At 38.9% G+C, this 24653-nt stretch overlaps 1 protein-coding gene across 8 annotated transcripts in view; it reads left to right on the forward strand.

The window, feature by feature from the left end:
- ARHGEF7 (Rho guanine nucleotide exchange factor 7) overlaps positions 1–20406 on the forward strand; it is a 131620-nt gene extending 111214 nt beyond the window's left edge. For 7 of the 8 annotated variants that reach the window (XM_065829636.2, XM_065829637.2, XM_071807370.1 and 4 more), the window contains 6 exons: positions 518–611; positions 2018–2107; positions 5421–5597; positions 13941–14040; positions 14639–14693; positions 17287–20406. In XM_065829636.2, the coding sequence (XP_065685708.1) occupies positions 518–611; positions 2018–2107; positions 5421–5597; positions 13941–14040; positions 14639–14693; positions 17287–17409 (639 nt within the window). In that variant the 3' untranslated portion in view covers positions 17410–20406. The remainder of the gene's footprint in view (positions 1–517; positions 612–2017; positions 2108–5420; positions 5598–13940; positions 14041–14638; positions 14694–17286) is intronic. The other variant, XM_065829638.2, reaches the window with a different exon arrangement.
- Positions 20407–24653: the final 4247 nt, after the last annotated feature.

Below are 24653 nucleotides of genomic sequence, written 5' to 3' on the forward strand. Positions count from 1 at the left end.
CATTTTGGGCAGAAATGCTGTATTTGTTGCTGTATTTTATTTATTTATTTATTTTGCTGTAGAGCTTTGTGAGAACAGACCTAAATATTTACAGATTCTGGCTTTGAAGAGTATACCACCTGCCAAGCTTCCTTGTTAGGTCCTTTTTTAACTGCTTCTGAGTACACAAGTGAAATGAGTTGTCTCTTGAAAAGTTAAGGAAAAAAGACCTGTGTTAATATGTGCCTGCCTCTTCCCTTTGCTCTAGCTCCCAAACAGCCTGCATGCTTTTGCAGCAACTTTTCTGTCTATTTCTGTTAGTAGAACAGATAAAATATCTGACTTTGTTTGAACTCAGAGGAAGGGTACAGAGGAAATCAGCCAGTTCAGGCAAATCGGATGTGCCAACAAATATTAGTAAACTGAATTTTGGTGCTGTTAAAAGATTTCTAGTTAGTAACTCCTGTATACGTCTCAGAGGTTGAACTTTTGGAAGATTGTAGAGAAGCTCTATTCTTTTTTTATTTTCCCCACACAGGATCTCAGTAAAAGCCCTAAAACCATGAAAAAGCTGCTTCCCAAACGCAAGCCAGAACGGAAGCCATCAGATGAAGAGTTTGCACTGAGAAAAAGTAAGAGACACTTCACAAATGTCTGCATAAACTCATGTTAATTCGAGTCTTTATATTAAATTCTGTAGAAGTTAAATGTATGGTGTAACCCAGTCATCTGGTTTCCTCTCTCCTGTCAGGGGAGTCGGGGGAGGTATCTGCAGAGAATGGTTTTATTCATATGGGCTGCTTTTGTCATGATGGGATTAGTTGCTTTCTAGAGTCTTGCTGTTGACTCCAGTGGCTGTTTTTTTCTGAAGGTCTTATGCTAGACAGGGAAGTGAAGTTGACTGTAGAGCCATGTGGAGTTCAGTAAGGTAAATCTGTCTTTTAATACAGTAAAAAACAATTTGAAGAGAATGCTTAGTGGCTATGTTCTTAGATCGATCCTGGTAGGAGCTTCAGCTGAGCTGAGTGTTGGAAAGCTGGGTAGTGCTACTGCTTCTAAGACTAGTTGCTTCCATAGCCACTCTTTCTAAGATCAAACAGTCTGCTGGCAGAGAGTACTACTACATTTTTATGTTGAAGGCAGCTCAGATTCATGCAGCAGATGATCTTAGAGACCAGTTTTTTCTTCAAGGTTTGCAGAGATGAAAACAGGAAAAATGCTTTTAAAAACAACAAATCGTGTAGCCCTACATATGGCCTCCTGGTTTTATCTAAATTGATGGTAGAGGTACCTTGAGAGTTCAGTTTGATTGGAATTTCACTGTTGCAAGTGCACATTTTGACATCATTTCTACTGAACTGCCTAAGGGGACCATTAACTGTGGAGCTCTACCTTTAAAATGTTAAGCTTGAATAGTTAGATTTTTTTTTTCTCACTGGTGCAGTTTCTACTATAAAATCTGAGAAGTTTCATTAGTCCATTTTTCACAGATATACTTACATGATAGTGACATCTTTCCCTACTGCACACTGGACTAAATTTTGCTGATGTATTTATTATGATGTTAATTCTGAGTTTAACTTGCAATACTGTGCTGTTAAAAGGGTTAAATCTGATACATATACAAAATCTAAAAGGTTTCAAGATTTCTGTGAATTAATATTCTGTTCTTTGATTTCTTTAATTAAATAATGAAATAATATGTATATAATAACTAGGGTATACAGGGTTTTTTAGGTTTAGAACCGGAGAGATCACACTTTAAAACATGTTCTTCGCAACTTCAGATGCTCAGAAAATTTCTTGAATGTGTGCGTAATTACTGACTTGGGATTTTTTCCAAGCGTTTTTCCAAGCATTTCAAAATAGTATTTTTTCTTTTTAAACTTTTCCATTTGCTCATTGAATTTTTCTTTAAAATGGGATGATTAAGATAATTTTTTCATTAGGCTGAACTTTGGTCTCCATTGAAACGTAGTGATTTACAAAGTGTTAAGAAACATCATGCTTAAAATTCTGTTTTTCCCATTGATTCTAGGTACAGCTGCTTTAGAAGAAGATGCTCAAATTCTTAAAGTCATTGAAGCATATTGCACAAGTGCCAAAACACGTCAAACACTAAATTCAAGTAAGTTAGAAAATACTGGTGTGATTAACTAAAACACAAATTAGATAGTTTGCAAAAAAACGAGAGGTTCTCAGGCCTTTGCAAGTAGCAAGTTGGACCAGGAAGAAGTAATAGCCTGCTTCTGGCTTAGTATCAGTGCTGAGTGTTTAAGAATTGGACACGAAGGTCCCTGGCTAGAGAAAATAATTATTTCAGTATTTAAAAAAACAAAAACAAAACCAACCAACCAAAAACACACACAAAAAACCCCACCCCAAAACAACAACAAAAACAAACAAAACAAAACAAAAACAACAACAAAACAAAAACCAAACCAAAACAACAAAACAAAACACCAAAACAACAGTAACTACTTGTCATGGTTTAAAATTGCACTGATAAAGGAGAGGTGACTGAACTGAATATGACAGTTGATCACTCTGCTTTTTGATAAAGTTCAAGAAGCTGGTAAGTAGCGAGGATGAATGAAGAACAAGTCTTAATTTTGGAGGAGTTTGTCTTGTTCTGTTCAAAGATTTTTGCTGTGAAAAAGTAACCTAGACCTATAAAAACTTCTTTTGTTGCCACTAGTTGCTTTTAGTATTAATTACGAATTTTCATCCTATCTCATAATTCCAGGAGAAATTGTTCTCAGGTCTGTGTGTTGTTTAAAGCCATTTTTAGCTTCTCAGATCAATACCTAGCGTATTGCAAACCTGTAACATGCCTCTGGGGTCCTACTTCATTTAATCCAAATCAAGGTTGCCATGTGGAGTTCCCTCTGTCTTGTAAGTAAAACGTTGCGCAAAGCAGGGGAGTCCACCAGCATGTGTTACATTTACATGAGGAAGGAGAAAATGCTGTTGCCTTTGTTCCACTTTGCACAGTTTTGCACTGTTCGTCGATCCTTGGAACACAGTATAATTAATGATCCTGACGTACCTGTCTGGTTTTGCTGTTGTCAGGAACTAGAAGAGTGGACATTGTAACTTACTCCTTGTTCACTAAAGCTGTTTAAATTTGCAGCATTAATCACTGTTACTACTACCCCACAGTGCCTGTGCCTGTTTTGCTTCCAAGCAAAAGTAATTCAATGCTGACAGCTGAGAAGTCTCAAAATGCAGTTGTGAACTTAGTTTATGGATTTTTCTAGTATGTCTTTACTTATTATTATCACCTTGAAAAAAAACCCAAGTACTTTGTAGTTGTATGTGCTTCGAAATGGGACTGTAGCCCTTGTATTAGACTGTAGAAACAGCAAAAGCTTCATTTTATTTTTTGTCTTGATGAACTTTAGGTCTCCAAGGTGATAATATTATCGATTTCATAAATTAGCCACTATTACATATATTTTAAATAATATTAATCTGTTTTATAGCCCTACAGTCATAACAGTAGTATATTTAATTGGATAAAAGGAAATTAATGTTTTCAAAATTCTGAAGACATACTGTTGTTCCAAACAAAATTAGATGAGATGATTGCTCTTTAAGTGCCTCAACTGTGATCTCTTGATTACTTGCAAGTATAATGTGACAAGAAATGGTTGGGAAAACATTTGCACTTGCACAGTAGTGTGTGTGTGCAGATATAAAATGGATTTTTTTTTTTTTTTTTGCTTTTTTGCCTATTTTTCCTGTTCTATGTATATTTAAAAAAATATACATAGTGCTGTGGGTATCATTGCATACATCAGAAGTCAGCAGCTTTTATTTGCTCTTAATTGCAGCGAGAAATAATGTTTGGAAATAATGGCATTGTCATCTAAGACTTCGGGTTTCAGAAGATCCATTTGTAGACTGAAATTGGAACTGAGCGGTGGGGGGGGGGAGAAAAATCACGCTGGAATTGCTTCTGTGGGAGCAGTAGTCAGTGTAGAACAATAGAATGAAAGAGTTCCCCACCATCCCTGAAATTCACCCTTTTTTTACATGGTCCTTTCTTAGCTCTCTGTTGATATTCTGCCTGTCCCTCACAGCACTCATTTGGCAATTCTCCTATCTGCACCTGAACCCAAAGCCCAAGGGGTGCTGCTTTTGGCAGTGTCAGTTCAGCAGAGCTATGGCACTGGTGCAAACTGGCAGGGAGTGGCATTAGAAGGTAGCAGAGCAACTTTTTTTCACTTTTTTTTTTGGATGAGGAAGATGTGGGGTTTAATTTGAGGAGATGAACGCAAATAAAAAAATAGAGTTTTGCTTTCTCCTGCTTTTTATATACTGAGTTGATTTTGCATTTCTGCTCCAAATGAAGGCTTAAAATCTTTCACAAACCATGTGTGTGGTGGCTCATAGCGTGGCCACCCGCATGGTTTCAGTCCTGGGATATTGACAGACCTTTTTTTTTTTTTAAAAAAAAAAAAAAAAAGTCCTTAGCTCTGTTTGACCCACTACCTTAGACATCTTAAAGTATTTAATTGGGGAAGACAGATTTAGATAGATGCATGTAGAAGAGGCCTGTGAGAGGCTGGCATGGACCAGACTCTGTTGTTGTTAGCCTCTTGGCCCTGTTTTTCAATGTCTTAATTTACTACATGGTTAAACAAATAATGAGTACAGACACAGAAAAGCTGTAGTTTGACAGTCTCCTTGAGTGTGTGCAAATTGTTGCTGCTGATTTAGGAAGTCAGCAGCCCTGCTCTGCATGAGAACCTTTGCTTTTTCCCCTGCATTTTCCTCTTTCCAGTGGTGCCACAGACACTTTTGGGGCTGTGTTGTGAGCTGGTGGAGAAATTACCTGCTTGAAAAATAATCATTTGCAGGGTTAGTTTTCATCTGAAAGTGTTCTCTGACCTGGTTCACCAAGCAGCCGTACAAATGCCTGTGTCATTGCAAGGGAAGGAAGGGATGGAGGTTCAGATGTGTGGTGGGGAAGGAGCTGCTGCTTTTCCCATCAGCACTGGATCACGCTGGCTTACCGTGTTTATTGCTCTGGCCCCAGTCAAATCCCCCCAGACCAGAACCGATTCCATACTTCAGAAGAACCTAACTCCCTCTTCCGAAAAAAGATCTGCTTTCAAACAAGATTTTGGTTATTCAAAATTCTCAACTGAGGCTGTTTAGAAGCTTAAAAACCACTTCAAAAATTGTGTTGTAACAGTTCAAACGTTATTACATGCTGAGTGTAATTTCTACTTAAACCCCAAACAAATTTAAAAAAAAAGAAAAAAGAAAAAAACTTTGGTGCCTTTTTAACAATATTTTCTCTTTTCCTTCTCTTCCCATCACCTTTTTGCTTTTATTTCATGTGTTTGGTTGTGGCTATTCCTTACGTTCTCCTCCTCATCCCACCTCTGCCTATCCACATCTACCATTTCATTTCACCTATACATCCTTAGCATGGCAAGGCACTGACCTGATGCATAATCACGTCTTGGCTGATGATGACCAATCAAGTCTAGACTCCTTGGGTCGTCGCAGTAGTCTTTCTCGTTTGGAGCCTTCAGACCTCTCAGAAGACTCTGACTATGACAGTATATGGACAGCCCATAGTTACAGAATGGGGTCTACATCTCGTAAGAGCTGTTGCTCATATATCTCTCACCAGAACTAATGCACTTCTGAGCTTTTTCTTAACAAATGCTTGTTGTATCACAGCCTGCTTTTCTTAGATGTTTTCTTGCTGTTCCTTGTCTCTTTAATGTGATATTTTAACAACTTCTGAGGGAGCTTCTGAAACTTCAGTTATACCTGGTGGAAGGCTCTATTGCCAATTCAATACACGTACAACAAAAAAGTCATTCTAAAAAGAGTATATCCTGTTAAGGATTATATTTCGTGAGGGTTTTTTTTAACTGACAGATGTTACTTTGTAGCTCTGAATGATTTGGGTTTTTTTTCTTTTTACTTGATCAGTGTAGCAACAGGTCCTTTTTTTTTTTTTTTTGATACAGCACGTTTTTGTATTTTGTACTGAAACCATACTGGTTTGTGAGCCAAGTGCCAGCAATATGGAAATACCTTAGCAGTAGTGGTTGGATTTTCTACGTGTTACTAACAAAATACAGAGCTGGTAGAGTAAGGAAGATGCAGCTTAAAAATACACAGTACAAGAGCTGTAAAATCATTCAGATATTCATGGATCTGGCCCGTTTGTCTGAAAGAGCATTTGCTAATCCACAGAAATTTCTGGGTTTATACTGCTGTCTTTTCCTCATTGCTTTGATGTTTATATGAAGGACCACACTGCTCCCCCACCACCTCAGTCTGGCAGTTGTCATGAAATCCCGGCCGCCCATGCTCATCACATGCAGTGTTTTGATAATCTCATGTTACCTACGGTCATACTGTCACTGTACTGTATGCAGTAGTGTGGCAGAAAGCAGGGTCTAGATGTTTACTTGCCTGTTAAAATACACAGCTGCCAACTCTCAATTGACCATTCTTCTTGAAAAGACGAGATGAAAATGGTTCCCCTGATGGAGGCTGGAGTGTTGAGCATCTGAAACTCTAGGTACAACTGCGATCACGTTGGCTTGTCTGAAGTTCTGAATAATAGAATGCTTGGCTTTTGGGTTGTACTGTTTGGAGCATGTCCGTGATGGATTTTATTGTGTCTTGTAACTTCTCTCACGAGCAGGTTTGTTTTCAGCAGCAGCACTTCCCTTGCAGCAGTGTTGGCTTTTCAGAGAACTGTGACACGCTGTGCACAGCTCCAACCTGCACCTGGGGCACCGCTGGGGTGAAGCGCGTCTGTTCTGTCTTGTGGATAACGTAATTGGCATCAAACAAAACTGACATGCTTTTTCCTAATGCTAAGAAAGACTTAGAAAACGTCAGAGGAGGACAGAAACAGTTCTTATTTTCACCAGGGTCCCCAGATGCAATTTCCTTACCCCTTTTCAAGTAAGCATGTTATCCAGTGTTTGGGTATTACTCTGTGAACGAGTTCAAAATAACCATGATACAATTAACTGCCGCCTGGGATCTTGATCACGGTGTTTAAAAGATAATCAATACCTTTCTGCAGGTTACATGATCAGAAAGTTAGTAGTCACTACACGTGCGTGATTCCAGAAGGTGGTCAGCGTGGAGAAGCTATTTCAAAGCGGTTCATATCTGCAGATTTGCATTCAGTCTTGTTTGATCACCCGCTTTATCCTCTCTCACTGTTGCTGGCAATTCAAAAACGTGACTAAGCAAAGCAGCAGTGCTTACTGAGGAGGGTTTTCAGGGGTACATTTTACTGCTAGTCATCTATTAACATAATGACCAGGAACTTGTGTATGTTGAACTTTTTTCAAAGTGGAGGAGTGTTGCTTAGAGAAATGAGATAATTACATGTGCTCCATACCATTCCACAGCGCATTTGTAACCCACTTCACTCCCCTATTCCTTTCAGTCAGTTTTTGTTTTTTGTTTTTTGGTTTTTTTTTTTAACAAATCGAAAGTATGAATTGTTGGGGGTTTTTTGGTTTGGTTTGGTTTTTTTTTTTGTTTTTTTTTTTTCCCTGTTTATTAAGCTGTGGTGTTCTTGTTGAATAATGTTTTCTGCATTGGATAAATAATAATTCCTTTCTGTCTGTTTCATGTTGTATAGTGTAAATATGAGTTTGAACTACAGTTGTTGCACTTGAACTTTACTTATCGCACAAAACGTTTTGTTATCCAGATCTGAAGACTTTATTGACTTTCTATGCACCAAAGCTTTGACAGTTTACCACCATTAATTACTGTAGCATTTAAGTCATTAACTAGTGTCTCATGTTAACATCAATGTACATTTAAAATCATTCCATGTCTTCAGTGTTACAGGCCATAAGCTACTGTGAACTGATCAGGAGTATTAATGCAACATACTTAACAAACAAACAAACAAAAAAGGCAAATGCGGAAATGGTGGTATTCAGTCCAAAGGTTCAGTGTTTCTATTTTTTGTGGAACTTTAGTCATGGTAACACTAGTACCTTATGTTTATGCAATTCTGTAAATTATATGTATACAGTTACAAACACACCGGAAGGATGGAGAATCTGAATTAGAAGGTAGGTTCAAGCCATTGTCGTCCCTTCTTCACATGGCTTATGCAGTGTTTCCATATATTAGTATTTGCCATAAATTGAAACCAACCAATATTAATTGGGTGTTTTGCATAATCTTGCCAAAACACAGTAATGTGTATATAGTGACGTAAAACATAGAAAAAAATATATATATTGTGCACTTCATTTGTGAATGGGAGAAGCCATCTTTAGTAGGTGACTGCCTTTTGAAAATACAAAATGGATGTATATCTGAATGTTGCATTGTACTGTACAGTATGCATATTGTTTGTGGTTGCATATATCAATTAAGTGTTTTGTTTTATATAAAAAGGACATCTGTTATGTACAGTTGAAATAAATTTTGCATTTGCTAGACTGTGACTTTAATATTTAATTATTACACGGGGGAAAGGACAGCATAATTTCAGAGTTAACACTTAATTCCCTCTTCCCCCCATTGCCTCCTTTCTCTCCCTCCCTTTTTCCCGGAGGAATAAAATGCTGAAGTGAAAGAGCTTTTTTGACATAAGTGCGTAACCTTTGTTCAGTGTAGTTGACAACTACAGGAAGTTCAATGTAATGTGAAGTATGTATCCTTCTGTATTGTCTTTTTAAAAAAATAACTATTCAGAGATGTTGCCATCTATAGAATGTTTTTCTGTTGCCACCCTCTCCCTTAATTGATATTTTCTTCTCTTTCCTTTTTTGAACTGGTGTGTTCTCCATAAAAGCATGGGCTGCGTTGTTGGAACAATCTAAAACCTACTTCTGCAGGTCCTGTTCCGGAGAGAAATTTTATTAATGTGATATTGTTTTCTATAACCATATATATTTTTCAAGGTTTAATACTACAACATTTTTCTCTTTAAAACAAGAGTTATCTTTAGTGTTTCTACTTAAAAGGTGCTTGTATAGGAGTGAATTTAAATAAAATGATAACCTGATATACATACTAAAATGTTTACATCAGAATAAATTAAATACCTGCTTTTATTAAAAGGTCATAACGTCTTCTGCTTTGGTTGTAGCAACTCTAGTTTTAGCCCTTCAGCTCGCGGTGGAAGTTTTTGTATTGGTTAGTGAAGTATAAGTTTAGTGGGACAGCTCTTTTTAAATGCTGTCTTAGAAATATCCCACTTCTTCAGATGGTGTATCTGTCTCTCAGACATATAGAGTTGTGTGTATTTCAGTCCACTTTAATTATTTTCATTTTACTTGTCAAAACATTTTGCTGTAAGCTGTGTAGATCTGTCGTCTGAGTCATGGTTTTTTTTTTTTCTATTTGTGTATCACTATTAGTTAAAAACAAACAAAACCCACTTTATGCCAAAACTTTTTTTTTTGTTACTCCCAAGAATTTGAAAAAAAATGGTGTATTTTATACAGTGAGCTTAAGGTTGGCCTGATGTTTGGATTCTGATTTGTCTTTATCAGTAGAAGATAGTAAAGTGCTCCCTTTTGATTTTGGCAGTTCTGTGGCATGAAGGATTTGGTTTTTTTCAATGCTTTAATCTCAACACATGCAGAGTCTGAGGGTACGGTCTTTAAGGCTCTTCCTACTAGGATCTCATCAAAGATTCACGGAGAAAGAGAAGGTTGATTTGGGAGGTCTCCTCATCCACTTTCACATATTTAATATAACTGATGCAATGAAACACTGATTATTTTAAATGACAAGTAATTCTTATTTTCTGTCTAATGTTTACTTCTCTAGGAAATTTTACACATCTATACATACCAGTGGTTAATGGTAGATCTAGACAGTTGTGTGTGCACATACTTGTTTTGCAGTGGCAACTCAGACTTCTGTCTTTGAAACTCAAGCAAGTAGTTTTGAAGAGCTTCTTAGCTTATGGAGGGAGCCTAGGAAAGTTGGTGAAAAGCAGAGTAGTATACTTACAAGTACAGTTTCTAATTTTTGAGCCTTATTGTGCCTCGTTCCACTCCTTACCTCTCCTAATCACCCAACGAAGGTATGAAAAAAATTAACCACCATCACCACGAGTCTAACTTCCATGGCTTAAATTAGGACCCTCACAGTCACTGGAAGAAGGCAAAGTCTTTGTGGAGTGTAACTATGGGGAAGTACCTAGGTTGAGTCTTCTCCTGCAGATGCCCAGCTGGAGGAAGGAACCCTGTTCTTGACTGACTGGGGAGAGCTGGCATTTAACCGAGGCCCTGAGGTTAGCTAATTTTAAGTAGTAGATGTGAATACCCACCTCCATTTTAGTCTTGGCTTAAATGGCTCTTGGACAAGCAAGGTCTTTGAACATCGGCGGGGACATAATATCTGGTTAAAGTGAAAAGCCATCTGAATTGTATCCCCCTGTCGAAGCTCTCTCGCCCTGATCTGAATGCCAGCTGGGCTTTGTTATTATTTGCTTTGCTCTGGAGGCTGAATTTCCTAAACCTGTCGTTTAGGGTATGGTATTGGCAAAAAACATTGTAATGCTCCACTCACCACTCTAGGGCTGGGGAGATACTAATATTGAACAGGTACCTTTATTTTTTTGACAGCATTAGTTGAATCCTGATCTCAGTGATCAGTTGTTTGGGCTTTTCTTCAGTTACACAACAGATTTCTAAACACTGGAGTATTTCATTCTTCCATGACCCTGAATTTAGGAGTTCCCCATTAAAAAGTCACAGCAGCTTCCTCAACCTTAACATTTGCGCACTAATCTTGAATAAAGGTCTGGGTTTGCCGAACATATTTTCTTCTCCCATCCACCTGCTTCCCTCAATACCCCTCAAAAAAGAACAAGAAAACAAAACTCTGATTTATAAAGCTTTTGGTAGGGAGTGTTCCAGGTTGTTGTTGTTTTAATTAGTAGTTTATATTGTCTCAAGGTGATTTAGGGCCAGAGCTGTTGGAAGTCAATTTAAACATTGTCTTTCTGCTTGTTTGACTTGGAATGAGACTGAGTAGTGTCTCTTAATAAAACTCAGCATGAAACTTGCACACTTAGGATTGAGGAATGGCAGATATGGCAAACCGAAGTAGCTTTTGATTTTTCTACACTACTTCATGAAAATATGTGGAATACGTCTTAAAGAGGCGCTTAGGTTTACCAAACTTGCAGCAACTTCCTGGACTGTCCTTTTAGCTGAAATACCCACAAAACCCACTGTTCATGTCCTAAAGCTGTAGCATGTAACCATTTCTTTCCAGAAGTTTACAAAAAGAGTAGACATGGAGGACCTGGTGGAGGCACAAGGTGCAGTATAGGGAATATTGCTAAGTGCCGGTTATGAGGTGACTCTGCTTGAAGTTTCTTCTAGGTGTATAATTGCCAGAAAAAATGTATCTTAATAAAAAACTCCTGGCATAAATGGTGCAGAAAAGCAGCACAGTGATGTAGCTTCATTTTGCCTTTAGAATTTGACTTACCTAGTCTGATGTTACTGTGCACATACTCATTTGATGGTAGGGTCCTTTGCTTAAGGGTAAATGTGCTGTGTTTTTGTACCTTAGAGGCTTAACAAGTGCTTGTGGGGTTTAGGAAAAAAAACCAAACAAACAAACCTACACAAGAAAGAAAAAAATGCACCGAAACTCACAAAAAGCAAACCAAGATAAAGGAAAAAGTAGGGTTTCTTTTCTGATCTTTTTTTGGTTGGGTTTTTTTTGTGTAAGTACAAACCGCAAGAGCAGCACGGGTTCTGAGATGCAAATAAAAACGTTGCATGACCGAGGGTATCGGAGCAATGAAGGCGAGGGTGAAACTTGTGATGTCCTGAATTCCACGGTAGTTAATGTGTTTTGTTGCACAGGAAGGTCGGTGTTCACAGCAACACTTTTGCATCGTGGATGTGTACTGTGTGGTCTCCTTCTGTGTGTGTAATGTTGGTGAACATTTTTGTTTGTAATGAAACTGCGTTCTGTGTCTCGGTAGTATTGTTTACTGCGCTATGCTGTGTGTGCATCAAGCCATGTTGGCGTAGACATTTGTCATATATGCATGTGTGTATATAACTGTACAGCCGGGACATTTTTTTATTTAAAGCTGTCTACTCCGTGCTATTTCTGCTTTGCGAGGACTCATGTTACTCTGACCAGGCAAAGACAATTGGATGCAGCTCTATATAGAGATAAATGTAACGTACTGGGAATCACAGCATGTGCTGGGCTGAGTTGCTCAACGTGGGTACAGAGACCCGAAATGCAGTGATCTGGCAGCTGCTGCCAACTAATTCCTGAAATAACATTTAGCTCGGTGTTCTGTGTTTCCCGAGCTAATAAATTAGCAGAGCAGTAACTAATTAACTAAACTACACATAAGACAACTTCTTACAATTAGAGACTGACAGCGCAAACAGGGAAATGTCCTTGAGCTTCATACAGAGTGTGGATGTGCTTGTTTTATAGGTTGTTCCTCCCTTGGAAAATAGGCAGGAGTGGAAGAGCATTAACCCTTAAAAGATTTCTTCACTCTGTACGATGAAGAACTTACAGCTTTCAAGGACAAGATTCTGTTCTCAAATCTGCAGTTATCTTTATTCCAAAAAATTTTGACCATCCCATACTGATACATTAGATCTTTACTGTCAGCGTAAGGAAACTCTTTTCCTCATTACAAGATGTTTGTCATTGTTTGCTAAAATAGTTTAAATAGCTGAACTTGTGTTGCTAAACTATAATCCCTAAAAACTCATTGTTCAGAACTCAATACTGCGGCTGTTAAGGAATCAGTATTTTTCTGAGCTTGATTTCTTTAATTTTTTGTGTATTTAGATTATGTATTTTATCATGATCCATAGAAGAGAAGCACTGTTATCACAAAGCAGCTGTTCAGCAAGAGCTAACTAATTTCTCCTGGTGGGCGTGCACTCTGTGGTATCCAGTTATGAGTTCAAGCATAAGACATTCCTGGCTAATAAAAGTTGATGGCAATGAATTGGTAGGAAAGTGTACCTTGTTTGTTAAAACTGATGTCTAGGTTAAAACATGCAAGAACTTTAATGCCTTACCTGCTGGGTTTGAATTCTGAACAAATGCTTAGACAGCAATTCATTCATGGACTTTTTAAAAAAAATGCTTGTAATTTGTTACAGCCTAATTAAATGACATTTCTAGAATACATACTTTATGTTTGAATGGATACACATATCTGAGCTGTAGATTTTTTTTCTTTCAGAGCTACTTTTTTAGAATCTCTATATGTATCTTGATGTTATAAATTGTAATGATAGTGCAGAATGTTTTGAAGATGTTGGAATGTTTTGAATTTTTATTGTCAAACTGCTAAGGGCTTTTTAAAACATTACATTCAATGTATGTATTTAATTTGTTAGGAATCAATTATAGGACTAAAAGCCTGTCTGTAACTGTATGTATATGTGTGTGCACACAGTTATGTTGTTTACAGTGTTTCAAGGGAGAGGGGGATCATTTTTTTTTATCTGCTATCGCAGTGTCATTTGATACCACTATTCTGCTCCTTCCTGATGGAGTAATTGATTTAGAGTGGATTTTTTTCTTGGATTTGTCAGTGTGAGATCAGAATCTGTCCTTAAGGCTTAAATCACTGTTACTTAGAGACATCTATCCCTTTCTGAGTCAGCTGTGGTGAACTTGTAGAGCTTGGTTGACTGGTGCATTGTTCATGGAATGGTGTAGCGTCCCCATAGATGACACAGGAGTTATGTCAGCGGCAAGATAGGAATGTCAGATTGGTTTTTTTGTTGTTGTAAGGCTGTGATTTCAGATGTAAAAAATGTGTCAGTAGCGTGTGTGTGGAGGGAAGGGGGAAATGGAAAGTGATGATACACCTTGGTTGTGCAGATGTATCGTGCAATGAATGAAATAATAATCTTTAAGATGCCCCAGCAGTATCTGTTAATTGCTCACTTTGTAATTTATTTTTACAACAGGTTCCCGTAAAGAATCCGCTCCTCAAGTCCTGCTTCCAGAAGAAGAAAAAATTATTGTAGAAGAAACTAAAAGTAATGGTCAGACTGTTATAGAAGAGAAGTAAGAAAACATTTAATGAATGATGGATTAAGCCAGTAAACTTTGCACTCTTCTTCCTCCTCCCATCTCCCATTATAGTAGTGTGTGTAGTGGAGAACAGAGCTGTTTGGAGTGTGCTGCCAGTCCTTTAAGTGCAGCTGGCCTTCACTTGAATGCTAATAGCCTGGTTTCTTTATATACACCATGCAGCTTGTTGCTTCCTGGCCAATATTTTTTCCAAGTGCTGTAGGATTCCAATATCAAATTGGCATCATCTTTCTAGATAGTGTGTGGCGTCATTCTATTTTTTTTGTAAGGTGTATGTTGGAAATGAAATACAGTTCTGTTACAGAAAGCTGTAATATAGAAACCGGTATAGGTCTGTATGTGCTTAAGAGGTTTATCCTTTCACAGAAGCTGGTAACAAGTTCTTGCCTTACTGAATATGAATCTGCATAAGAGACAATTTTTTTTTTTTAACACGAGTTGAAATTAGCTGTTAGCTGTGGGGCTTGGGGTTTTTTTAAAATGCATTTCATGTAACAGTTTTGTCTAATAATAGATTTAGACACGTATTTCTGCAAACTGTTGTAACGGATCGTATTTTTCTTTATTTTAGAAGCCTTGTTGACACAGTATATGCGTTAAAGGATGAAGTACAGGAGTTGAGACAGGTTGGTAACTTGCTACATTTATAGCAACACGGAGAATGGAAAGATGGAAGGCTTATTGTAAAAGAAATAGGGCTTGTAAACTGATTCACTTTGACAGGATTGAACTTGAATTTTGGACTAGATTGACTTCTAAGAATAAACCATACTGATTTGACAAAAAGCACCCTCTTTTGTGGTTGTCATCAGTCCTTGGAGCACCAGCCTTTGAGAATAGTGTTAAATATCCTCTCTCTGAAGTGACATGCTAAGCTGTGGTTGATTTCTTTTTGAATGTCGCAACTCGTGAAATGTTGAAAGCATTAAGCAAATTCAGTTCTGCTGTATCACCAGCAAAATAAGCTTATAGAACCTGTGAAACAGCATTTGCTCTAGAATGTATAATTTTGCTAGTATAAATGTCTGGATCTATTTAGACCTTTATTGATGCTCTTTCAGTAACCTGAACTTAAAATAACTTCTTAAAACCTCTCATTTCCAGGGATGAGAGTCCTTTTCAGTGTCTGTCACATGGCCTTTTTTTAATGAGGGCTTCAGCTTAGCTTAGGGTGCTGCTTACTCACATGGGGAAATTGTGCAAGATCTCACCTGGGTTGCTGCTGTGGAAGTTGCAGCTGATTTAAGCTTGTTTTAAATATCAAAATAAGGTGTTTAAGAATATCTTGTCAGGACACGGCCTGTTCAAAACATTTTACTGCTGCTGCACGTAGTCATTGCTTAGTGTGGAGATGGTAAAGCGTTGGATTATCCTCACTTTCCAGTGTGTGAATTTGTTAACTGACCTTAACAGTTCTGACTCAGGAAGCTGGATAATATCTCCTGTGTTCATGTACAATGGATTTGTATTCAAATTACTTCAGGTTTTGGGCTTTAAATGTGAATCTGAATTCTTTGCCTATCTGTCAGTGTGTCAGTATTTATAAGGATGTTGTACATGTTCCTTGAAATAGGACAGTCGATGTCTTAAGTTCTGATGTTTTCAACATATGAAGCACATGCATCCCACATTTGATGCAAATTTGACCGTCTTTTTAAAAACACAATTCACTTAATACAAGCAGCAATAATAACCCGCTAGTATTCCTGTGGCCTGGCTCATTTTACACAAAGGGTAAACATGCTGCCTCACTGAGGTCCCACAGATCTCAGTGTGACTCTAAAAAAACCCAAACCAAAACAAAAAACGGCACCTTCTCCTGAGCTTCAAAGAACAGCCCTCTTTTCTCATGCCTTTCCAAGTAGATGGTCTTCTAAGAATATCACATCTTCAAAGCCAAGACCTATTAAAGCTCATTTTCTTGTGTATCAGGAATCTCAGCGTACAAGCATTTATTGGTCTGCTGCTGTGATGCTGCCAACTGGAGAAGTGGCAGAACTAATTTTCTGAGCTGGGAAGGTCCCAAGTGACCGAGGGCTTTATGGATGAAGGCTCTCTGGGACCACACGCTGCACTGGTGGGTGTAGGCACCAGAATGCCTGATGGTGGGACTTACCACACAGAGTGTGATCCCTCCCGTAGCAGCTTCCATAGGTTACCTGTGGCCGTTGCTCCACAGGTGCTAAACTTGAGTAATACAGTCCTGAATTGGCAGGCGATAGAGAAATAAATGAAAATGAGAAGAAATTAAGTCTGTACCTGCAAGAAAAGAATGAAATTTCTGAGTTTCCCTACAGATGTGAGGAAGGAACGGAGTTAAGGAGGTGGCAGCTCTTGATCCCGTCCTGTTTCTAGAAATGTCTGTAAGTGACAGCCTCTGAGAGTCTGGTGGGACCCCTGGATTGTAGACCTGTGTTTAACACCCCTAGACTTGCTGTCTTGGGACTGTCATACAATATTCTCTTGTCTTCTGGCTGCTTCCCCACTGTTTACAGCATTGCCTTGGCCTGTACTGGATTAAGCAATGTGGGCATTACTCTGGTTTGGTCAGTGAAATCCTTATGGTCCTGTCATTCATGGTATTTCAGTATTGCCTGATGGTGCTGAATATTGAGAACTGACTCATAATTGTCCATACAGAGTGGTTGTGTTCCTTGAAATTCAGACTCCTGTTGGTAGTCATCTGTCTGGTTTAAAATTAAGTCACAAAGCACTTTCCAGAGAACACAATGGTTTTCAAGTTACTTCTTTTGATTATTTACTTTCCTAATGTAGCAAGTTAATTTGCATTAAGTTTTAAGCAGCTTTCCTGAGATTGTGAAACTAGTTGCAATCACAGGAGGCTCTTAGAGGGGATATTTAACCTACTTATTGCTCCATTTCCCTTCTCCATTAACAACAAATACATTCTCCTGTTCATTGATCAGATTTCAGCAGAAGAATTTGAGATTATTGGCCATCTGTTACTAGCACTTGCGTTATAAGGAGCCCTAGGTATAAATAGGAAATAGCTCATTTTCCATTTGATGGGTTTTGTTGCATTGTGTGGAGCAACTGTTTGTAACTTGCTTTTGAACAGCTTATAACAGTCTTACTAAGAAGGTACTTCAGATTTTGTAATTGACAGTGTATGTGTGATCAGAAAAGATCTGTTTAAAAAAAACCACACAAAACGCCCACAACAACAAAAAAAATAATATATGTGTCTCTATTAAACAGGATAACAAAAAGATGAAGAAATCCTTAGAAGAAGAACAAAGAGCTCGCAAGGACTTGGAGAAGCTTGTTAGAAAAGTTCTAAAGAACATGAATGATCCATCTTGGGATGAAACCAACTTATAACTTTTTTTTTTCCTCCTTTTTCTTTCTATTGAAAGACCAGTTGTAAAACTGAGCTGAGAAGCCTTCTGACATTAGTCAGTGTTGCATCAAGAGCACTACAGAAAAACAGGACTTAACTGGATCTGGTGATTTCTTGCTCTGAACATACAGAAAAGTCAAGCCATTTACTGAAGCAATCTGTACTTAAAGTGTGGAGACCATGGATCCTGAACTCTACTAAACTTAATTTGTTTGCATCTAAATTACCTCATTTTGCAGAAAGTGCAGCACCTGACTAAAAGTCCATGTTTTTCAGTGGCTTTTTAATTGAATATGTATTTTTCTTGTAAATATCTGTAATTTTGAATGCATATGTGATTGATGTATCAGGGCCGATGTTATTTTTTTCCTCTTGTTATTATAATGCTCACAAGTGTTAGAAATGACGGCAGTACTGTCTTACTTAAGAAAGGTCAGACTTCTTTCTGGATAATTATGGATTTGTTCCAAATTACTCGCTCATCACACATGCAAATTTAAAACCATTTTTCCTATTGACCACTGTATTTAAATCCTTTACTGTTATTTATGTCTGTGCATACCTTTTTAAACAGTTTACAATTCTTTAAGAACAGTATTAAAACACAGAAAGCTCTTTATTGGCAGTAGAAACAATTTTTAACAATGCTAATGCCCATGATCTACATTCACGTTCACTTGTTTGGCAGACTAATCTCTTGTGCTTTGGCCACCAAAAGACTGATGTACTTGCCTGCTTTTTATGACTGTGATTTTTAGGTGTTTATGTACTACTTTTTCTATTGTCGTGCTTAAACATGCAGCTGGCTGATTAATGGATTGCACCGTTTGTTAAAGCAAAAAGAAAACCCAGTCTAATCCAGAATTTTGTGAATAAATTGTTGCTATTTATATTTTATGGTCACAACAATTACATTTTAAGTAACCTGTGTTCATAAGACACGTGGGCTAGGCCAAACTTCATCCAGAGCTTTGTTTTTATACCACTATGTGAGACTCTGGAATTCCCGGGCTGTGGAAGCAGAGTCATTCCTTTCCCACCCTGTTTTCTCAGCATGTTGCTGGTTTCTGTCCTACTGGGATTTAAATGGAAACAAATCTGGAAATAAGATTTTGGTTTTTTAAATCATATTGTGATTCATCATTTGCACTGCTGGCAGATTTGAAAATACATAAATGAACGTTTATTCCGTAGTCTGATAGGTGCAATTACTGCAATCCTTCCTTGTGTTTAAATTAGGAGATGCTGCGTCACTGCAAGTGCTGAGCTTTAGTTGGAGCACTTAAAACACTAATCCCGTTAAAGCTCATTTGTGCTTCGTTGTCTTCAGCAAACTTTGCATCAGAGTCCAGACAGTGCAATTTTCTGAGGGGTTTTTCTTCAGCTGGCAGTGAGAAATGCAGGTATAACAGCACAGACTGAGTCGCACCTTCTGTCATCCTGATTTTTTTTTTAACTCCTGTTAAATCAAGTGCTCAGACTTCAGCAAATGTTTATACAAACTTTAATGCGTTGAAGCCAGGATGATTAGGGTGGTAGGAATTGTCATGCACATTTTGAATTGAATGAAAAGTCTATTTTTAAAGCCGGCCACTTTTGTCAGCCAAGAACAGCTTTTTTAAATAGGAAAGAATGACAATGATTACAGATACAATTCTGTGAGAATGGATACTTAAGAATCTGAATAGACAATTAGTTGTCCAGTGTAAAAAAACTGAATATATCTGTAGGTATTTTAATTTCTGTTCATACAGTTTAAAAATATCTTTAAAGGAGAAGGCTGGATGAGAACACTAAAAATATCTACAATATCAGAGTTACATATATTCACAGAACTTTATGATAATTTTTGATACCAAAATCTTTTCCTGTTGTTTGCAGTTGCACAAATATGTGGCCTGACATTTATGATTATGTTGATATTTAGAAAATACTCTTGCTAAAAGCTAAGTGATACTAAACCCTGCAAATTCATAGCATCTTGGCTAAATTTAGATTTGGGAATGCTGATAGAATTTCGCTAACATTTTTACTTTCCGACATCCAGGCTATTTTCAGAGTGAATTTTAATTTTCGATTGAGCATATGTGAAAGGACATTCCAGAGGAAGAAATACAAAAGGAAAACATGGATCTTAGCAGTATTTAGCAAGTTTTAACTCAGGAACAACTTCCATCATAACAATTTGTTTCACACTATATTGTAAAGAGTAGCATTGCTGTGTAAATTTGCTGGCTCTTAGTACCTGTGATTATTACAATTTCTGACAGTACCCCTATACTGACATCTAATGAACATGCCTTAAACACTGGGATTAAGCAGTTGTTAAATACGACCAGGATTTAGGGACTGATTTGATTCAAGGTGGATTGGGATGACTAATTTTTACAAAAATAAAAATTAAAAAAAAAAAAAAAAGGAAAAGCCCACCTAATATTATAGGTATCTTTTGTCTTTAGTGTGGAGAGCGAGCTTCAGGCTTTTGGGAACCAAGGAATATCCGAACCTTTTTCTTTGACAATTTGTTATACTGTATATAGACTGTAAATTTCACCATGGACCTTCTGAATTGTTGGAAACTTTATATAAGCATGGATAAATGGGGCACTGTTTATTTAACCTATTAAAAGGTTATTTCTTTGCTCTCATCATTTAGGGATGAGGAGATGAAGCCATTTCTTATCCTGTAGATGTGAAGCACTTTCAGTTCTGTACTGTCCAAAATGTAGCATAACATTTCTCTGTACTTACTGATGTACGCGTGTTTGTCTCACCATGTCCTGACACCTTAAATATTAAACAACTGACCGCCTTTGTATAAACCTTCTGAATGCCAGTCATTTAGGGAATTTAGCGTCTGTTTGTAGTATCTGTGGAGAACTCAAGTTTAGTTTAGACATCATGACAATATCGTGGGATCGACTACTGAAGTGTTTATGCTACACTGTTGCAATTAAACCGTGATTTTTTTTCCCCTACCCTATGAAGTGTTATTAATACATTTCATCTAATACGTGGGCTATGAGATTAAGAAGGAAAATTGCTTTAGGGTTTTTTTCTTTCATATAAATAATGTATTTAACAGTTGATATACTGTATTAAAGGGCCTTTTATTGGTCTTTTATAATAATAATAAAATTGATGCCTGGAAAATAAAACAAAGCAAGATTTGTTTAGAGGGGTGAGAAGGAGGATTTTAAGTGTCTTGCTCTGAGAAATTTTGACTTCGGCAACCTGACCTGCTAGAGAGATGTAAGAGATGCAGGAGATCAGAGGCAGAAGAAAGGGGAGAAAGCAAAAAATATTAGAGAATCAAACTGCAGCATAAATAAATACTCGTCTGCATGCATGATTTATCTGGATAGACCTGAGATTTGTAGTGCGTATTATAGAGACTTGGTTGGTGCCACGTGGAATAGCAGGGAGTGATTTTTATGGTAGGAGCATTGTGGGTATTGCTTTATGCGGGGTGATGGGATGGGTAATGGAAGGTGAAGGGAGTCATTTATTTGGAAAGATGGCTTCAGTCTTTGGACAAGGCATTTGAAGGGATTAATAACTGAGCTTAGATATATGATTTTTATTTATTTATGTTGGCTTGGGAGGTATACTTAAAAAGATCATAACTTTTTATAACTTCAGTCAGAAGAAATCTCATATTTTCCAAATTTTCTCTCAGCTCATCCCCACAGTTAAAAATCCTCGTTTGCTTTTCGCAGTAAGAAGTATTTTGTGGATTTTCTTTCTGGGTGTGTTTTATTGTGGTGGGTTGACCTTGGCTGGCTACCAGGTGCCCACCCAGCTGCTCCCTTACTCCTTTCCAACAGGAGGAGGGGAGAGAATGAGATGGAGAAGCCCATGGGTTGAGATACGTGGAGATGGTTTGTCAGTTACTGTTACAGGCAAGACAGACTTGACTTGGGGAAAATTAATTTCTTGCCAATCAAGAGTTGCAGGGAGAGGACCCAAGGCAAAAAATAAACCACCTTTCTAGCTGTTCCTTCTCCAGACTCAACTTCACTCCTTCATTCCTGATGCCCCTGCCTCCCCCCCAGCACCCCAAGCAGCAAAGGAGGATAGGGAATTTGGGGATGTGGTCTGTCCATAGCAGTTCACTGCTGTTCTTTCCCCCTCATGCTTTTTCCTGCTCCAGTGTGGGTCGTGTCCATGGGCTGCAGTCCTGCACAGTAAACCTGCTCCAGTGTGTGTTCTCCATGGGCTGCAGCTTTCTGCAAGGCACCTGCTTCTGCTGTGTGGGGTCCTTCATATGCTGTACTGGGTGTATCTGCTCTGGTGTGGTCCTCTATGGGCGGCAGGGGAGCAACCTGCTTCCCCATATTCTCCATGGGCTGCAAGTATCTGCTCATGGTGGGATGGGTTTCCGAGGAAGCAGTCTGAGTAGATCTTGAGATGCTTTTCTCTACGCGTGACTGCAACCACCAGCGTTTCCCATTCAGGGTTATGCCTCTCTGAGCTGCTGCTGCTGCTTGTCTAGGGGGGAACTGATTTACACCCTGTTGGAGCTGCTGCACCTGGTAGGCTGAGAAATCCATGAGCAGAACCCAACTGCAGTGTGCACCTTTGCTTGCTGTGAGAGGACAAGAGATGGGAAAGGAGGGAGCATGTAACAGCTATCGATTATGGGAATGAGAGACCTAAAACAGTCAGGGCAGCTGTGGGTGAAATGGGTATGTATCTGTGTATATGCCATGAGTCCCACAGTCCTGTTGCTGGAGGATCCAAGGAAATGTGGAATTTGGCACTTAGGAGAAATGCTGAGGTGGAAATTGAGATGAATTTGCAAGGCATGCTTCATAAACTGGAAAAGTGGTGTAGGCTTGCCATATTTCACCTGCATGCTGTGCACTTGAGCTTTGTCTTCATGTGAATCAAATATCAATTTAGAAGGGAAGCTAAGCCTGGGTTTGGAATGAAATTAGCTTCCGGAGCTTTTCCTTCATTTGAGTGGCTGCCCTCAACCCACTGTTCAGGCCCAAATCTAGTTCTTGTGTTGTCAGAAGGAAACGAGAACTACAGTTCAGTGGGTTACTGTGAGCAGTCACAACTATGTGGCTGTTTACGCAGTGCAGATCTTAGCCGTCCAAAATTTGCTCAGATGCTCCTGTTAGTTCCTGAATATTCTCACTGATTTCCTTCCCTTCCTCTGTTGAATGTGCACAGGCCCTCCTTTACGTGTGGCAGAGCTGGCTTCTATGCTTTTACCCCATCGTGCAGCCACGCATCTGTCCCGTCCCCCATGTGCCTGGCTGTCTCCTGTACACATGCAGGTACATCTACTGGTTTTCCAGTTGGTATGGACTGGGGTTAATCTGGGGGGGTTAATTATAACAAGCCTAGGCAGGTGATGCTCTGGGCAGCTCTCACCCCATCCTTCTGACTTTCCTCTGAGTAAACAGTGAGTCTGATCATGAGGATGGTTTTAGGCTGACCTCTAAAAGGCTGATACAACGAGAAAGCTTTTACCTACTGCAATGCACCATTGCTGGGAATGTAGCGCGCTGTATGTAACATCTAGGATACAATAAGATCACAGAATATCTCACATTGGAGTGGACCAACGAGGATCATCAAATCCAACTCCCCGTTCCTCGCAGGACTGCCTACAACTAAACCACAGGATGTAAGAGCGTTGTCTAAGATGCTCCTTGAATTGTGACAGGCTTGGTCCTGTGACCACAGCCCTGGTGAGCCTGTTCCAGTAACCAACCACGCTCCCGGTGAAGAACCTTTCCCTAATGTTCAATCTGATGGTATGTGTAGGCCTGGTGAGATTCCACAAACAATTTTTTTAAGCCAGTGTACTACTCAGGTTTTGTTAGACCTCTCTTGCCTGTCAAACAGCCTATAATAGCTCTGTATTTGCTGTAGACATAGACGAGCGATACAGAAATAGCATGTTTTTACAGTATTTTTCCAGCAGGGGACTGTGTTAGCTTCTGCTTTGTCAGAAACTACTCACCATTTCCCTGAATTTGTTAATATTTGTAGTTTTGTATGCTTTTGTAAGTGCCTGGAGTTAGCTTTTTGTATATTTTGGAGCTGTTTTTCCAGCTCCAGGCAATACAGTCTATTAATCTTTTTGTCCTGTAGAACGAAAGTAGACAGCCACAGTTGGACGTATTCACATAGCATTTGACCTACAGGATTTGTATGGGGTTTTTAGCACTTCCCCACAGCACACATGACTTATCCCAGTGCCTGTACGTTCAGCATCACAAGGGCTCTTTCAGCACAGCGCAATGTGGAGGTAACACAGGATCAGGTTTATTGCGAGGGGAAACTAAGCAAGGAATTTGGCTGTGATCACCAGCTCATTTCATTTCAGGCCTTACACTAAGGCAGGCACAACTTTCAGAGGAACTGAGAAACATCCACTGCTACAGGACAGGTCTTACCAGTTCCTACAAGAAGTCTCCATTCTGAGACTGAGTTGTGAAAACACTGGAATGGTGCAATGTTCCATCCGCTGCGCTCTCTCATTACTATCTACTTTACCACAGGAGATTTCTGCCAAGAATGTAAGATACAGGACTGTTTCGCCTGTGCTGGGAGTGGGAGAGAGCAATGTGCTCTTTCCTGGTGGCGGAGAGGGAGGATGGTGATGACCTTAGACTTGAAGTTAAGCATTTGAAAGTACAGGTTCAGGAAAGTGACCCTGCTCTGGCCACAAGATCTTCAGAAGGATTTCTGCCTCAGCATTTAAACTCGGTGCCCTGTATCTACTGACTGTCTCACTGACCCTCTTTACTTTGCCACCATTATGAACAGAAAAGCATATTCTCTAGGCTTTTCAGAGCTGCAGATGGGGAAGGAGGTAGGAGAAATCAGGAGTAAAGTTAAGCTGGAAAGAAGGGAGGAATGGGGGAAAGGTGTTTCAAGATCTAGTTTTTTTTCTTGTTTACCCTACTCTGATTTGATTTGCAATAAATAAATTTCCATGAGTCAGGTCTGTTTTGCTTGTGATAGTAACTGGTGAGTGATCTCTGTCCTCATCTCGACCCATGAGCCTTTTGCTGTATTTTCTGTCCCTTGTCCAGCTGAGGAGGGGAGCGATAGAGTGACTTTGGTGGGCACCTGGCAGTCTGGGTCAACCCACCACACCCTTGGACTTATTGCCACTTTGCACTGCCTACTTGAAAAAACAATAATGGATAATAATTCCAGGACCATACTCGGGAGAGAAGTTTTCGTGTACCATCTTTAC

The sequence above is a fragment of the Patagioenas fasciata genome, chromosome 1, assembly GCF_037038585.1.
Source record: "Patagioenas fasciata isolate bPatFas1 chromosome 1, bPatFas1.hap1, whole genome shotgun sequence".
Lineage (NCBI taxonomy): Eukaryota > Metazoa > Chordata > Aves > Columbiformes > Columbidae > Patagioenas > Patagioenas fasciata.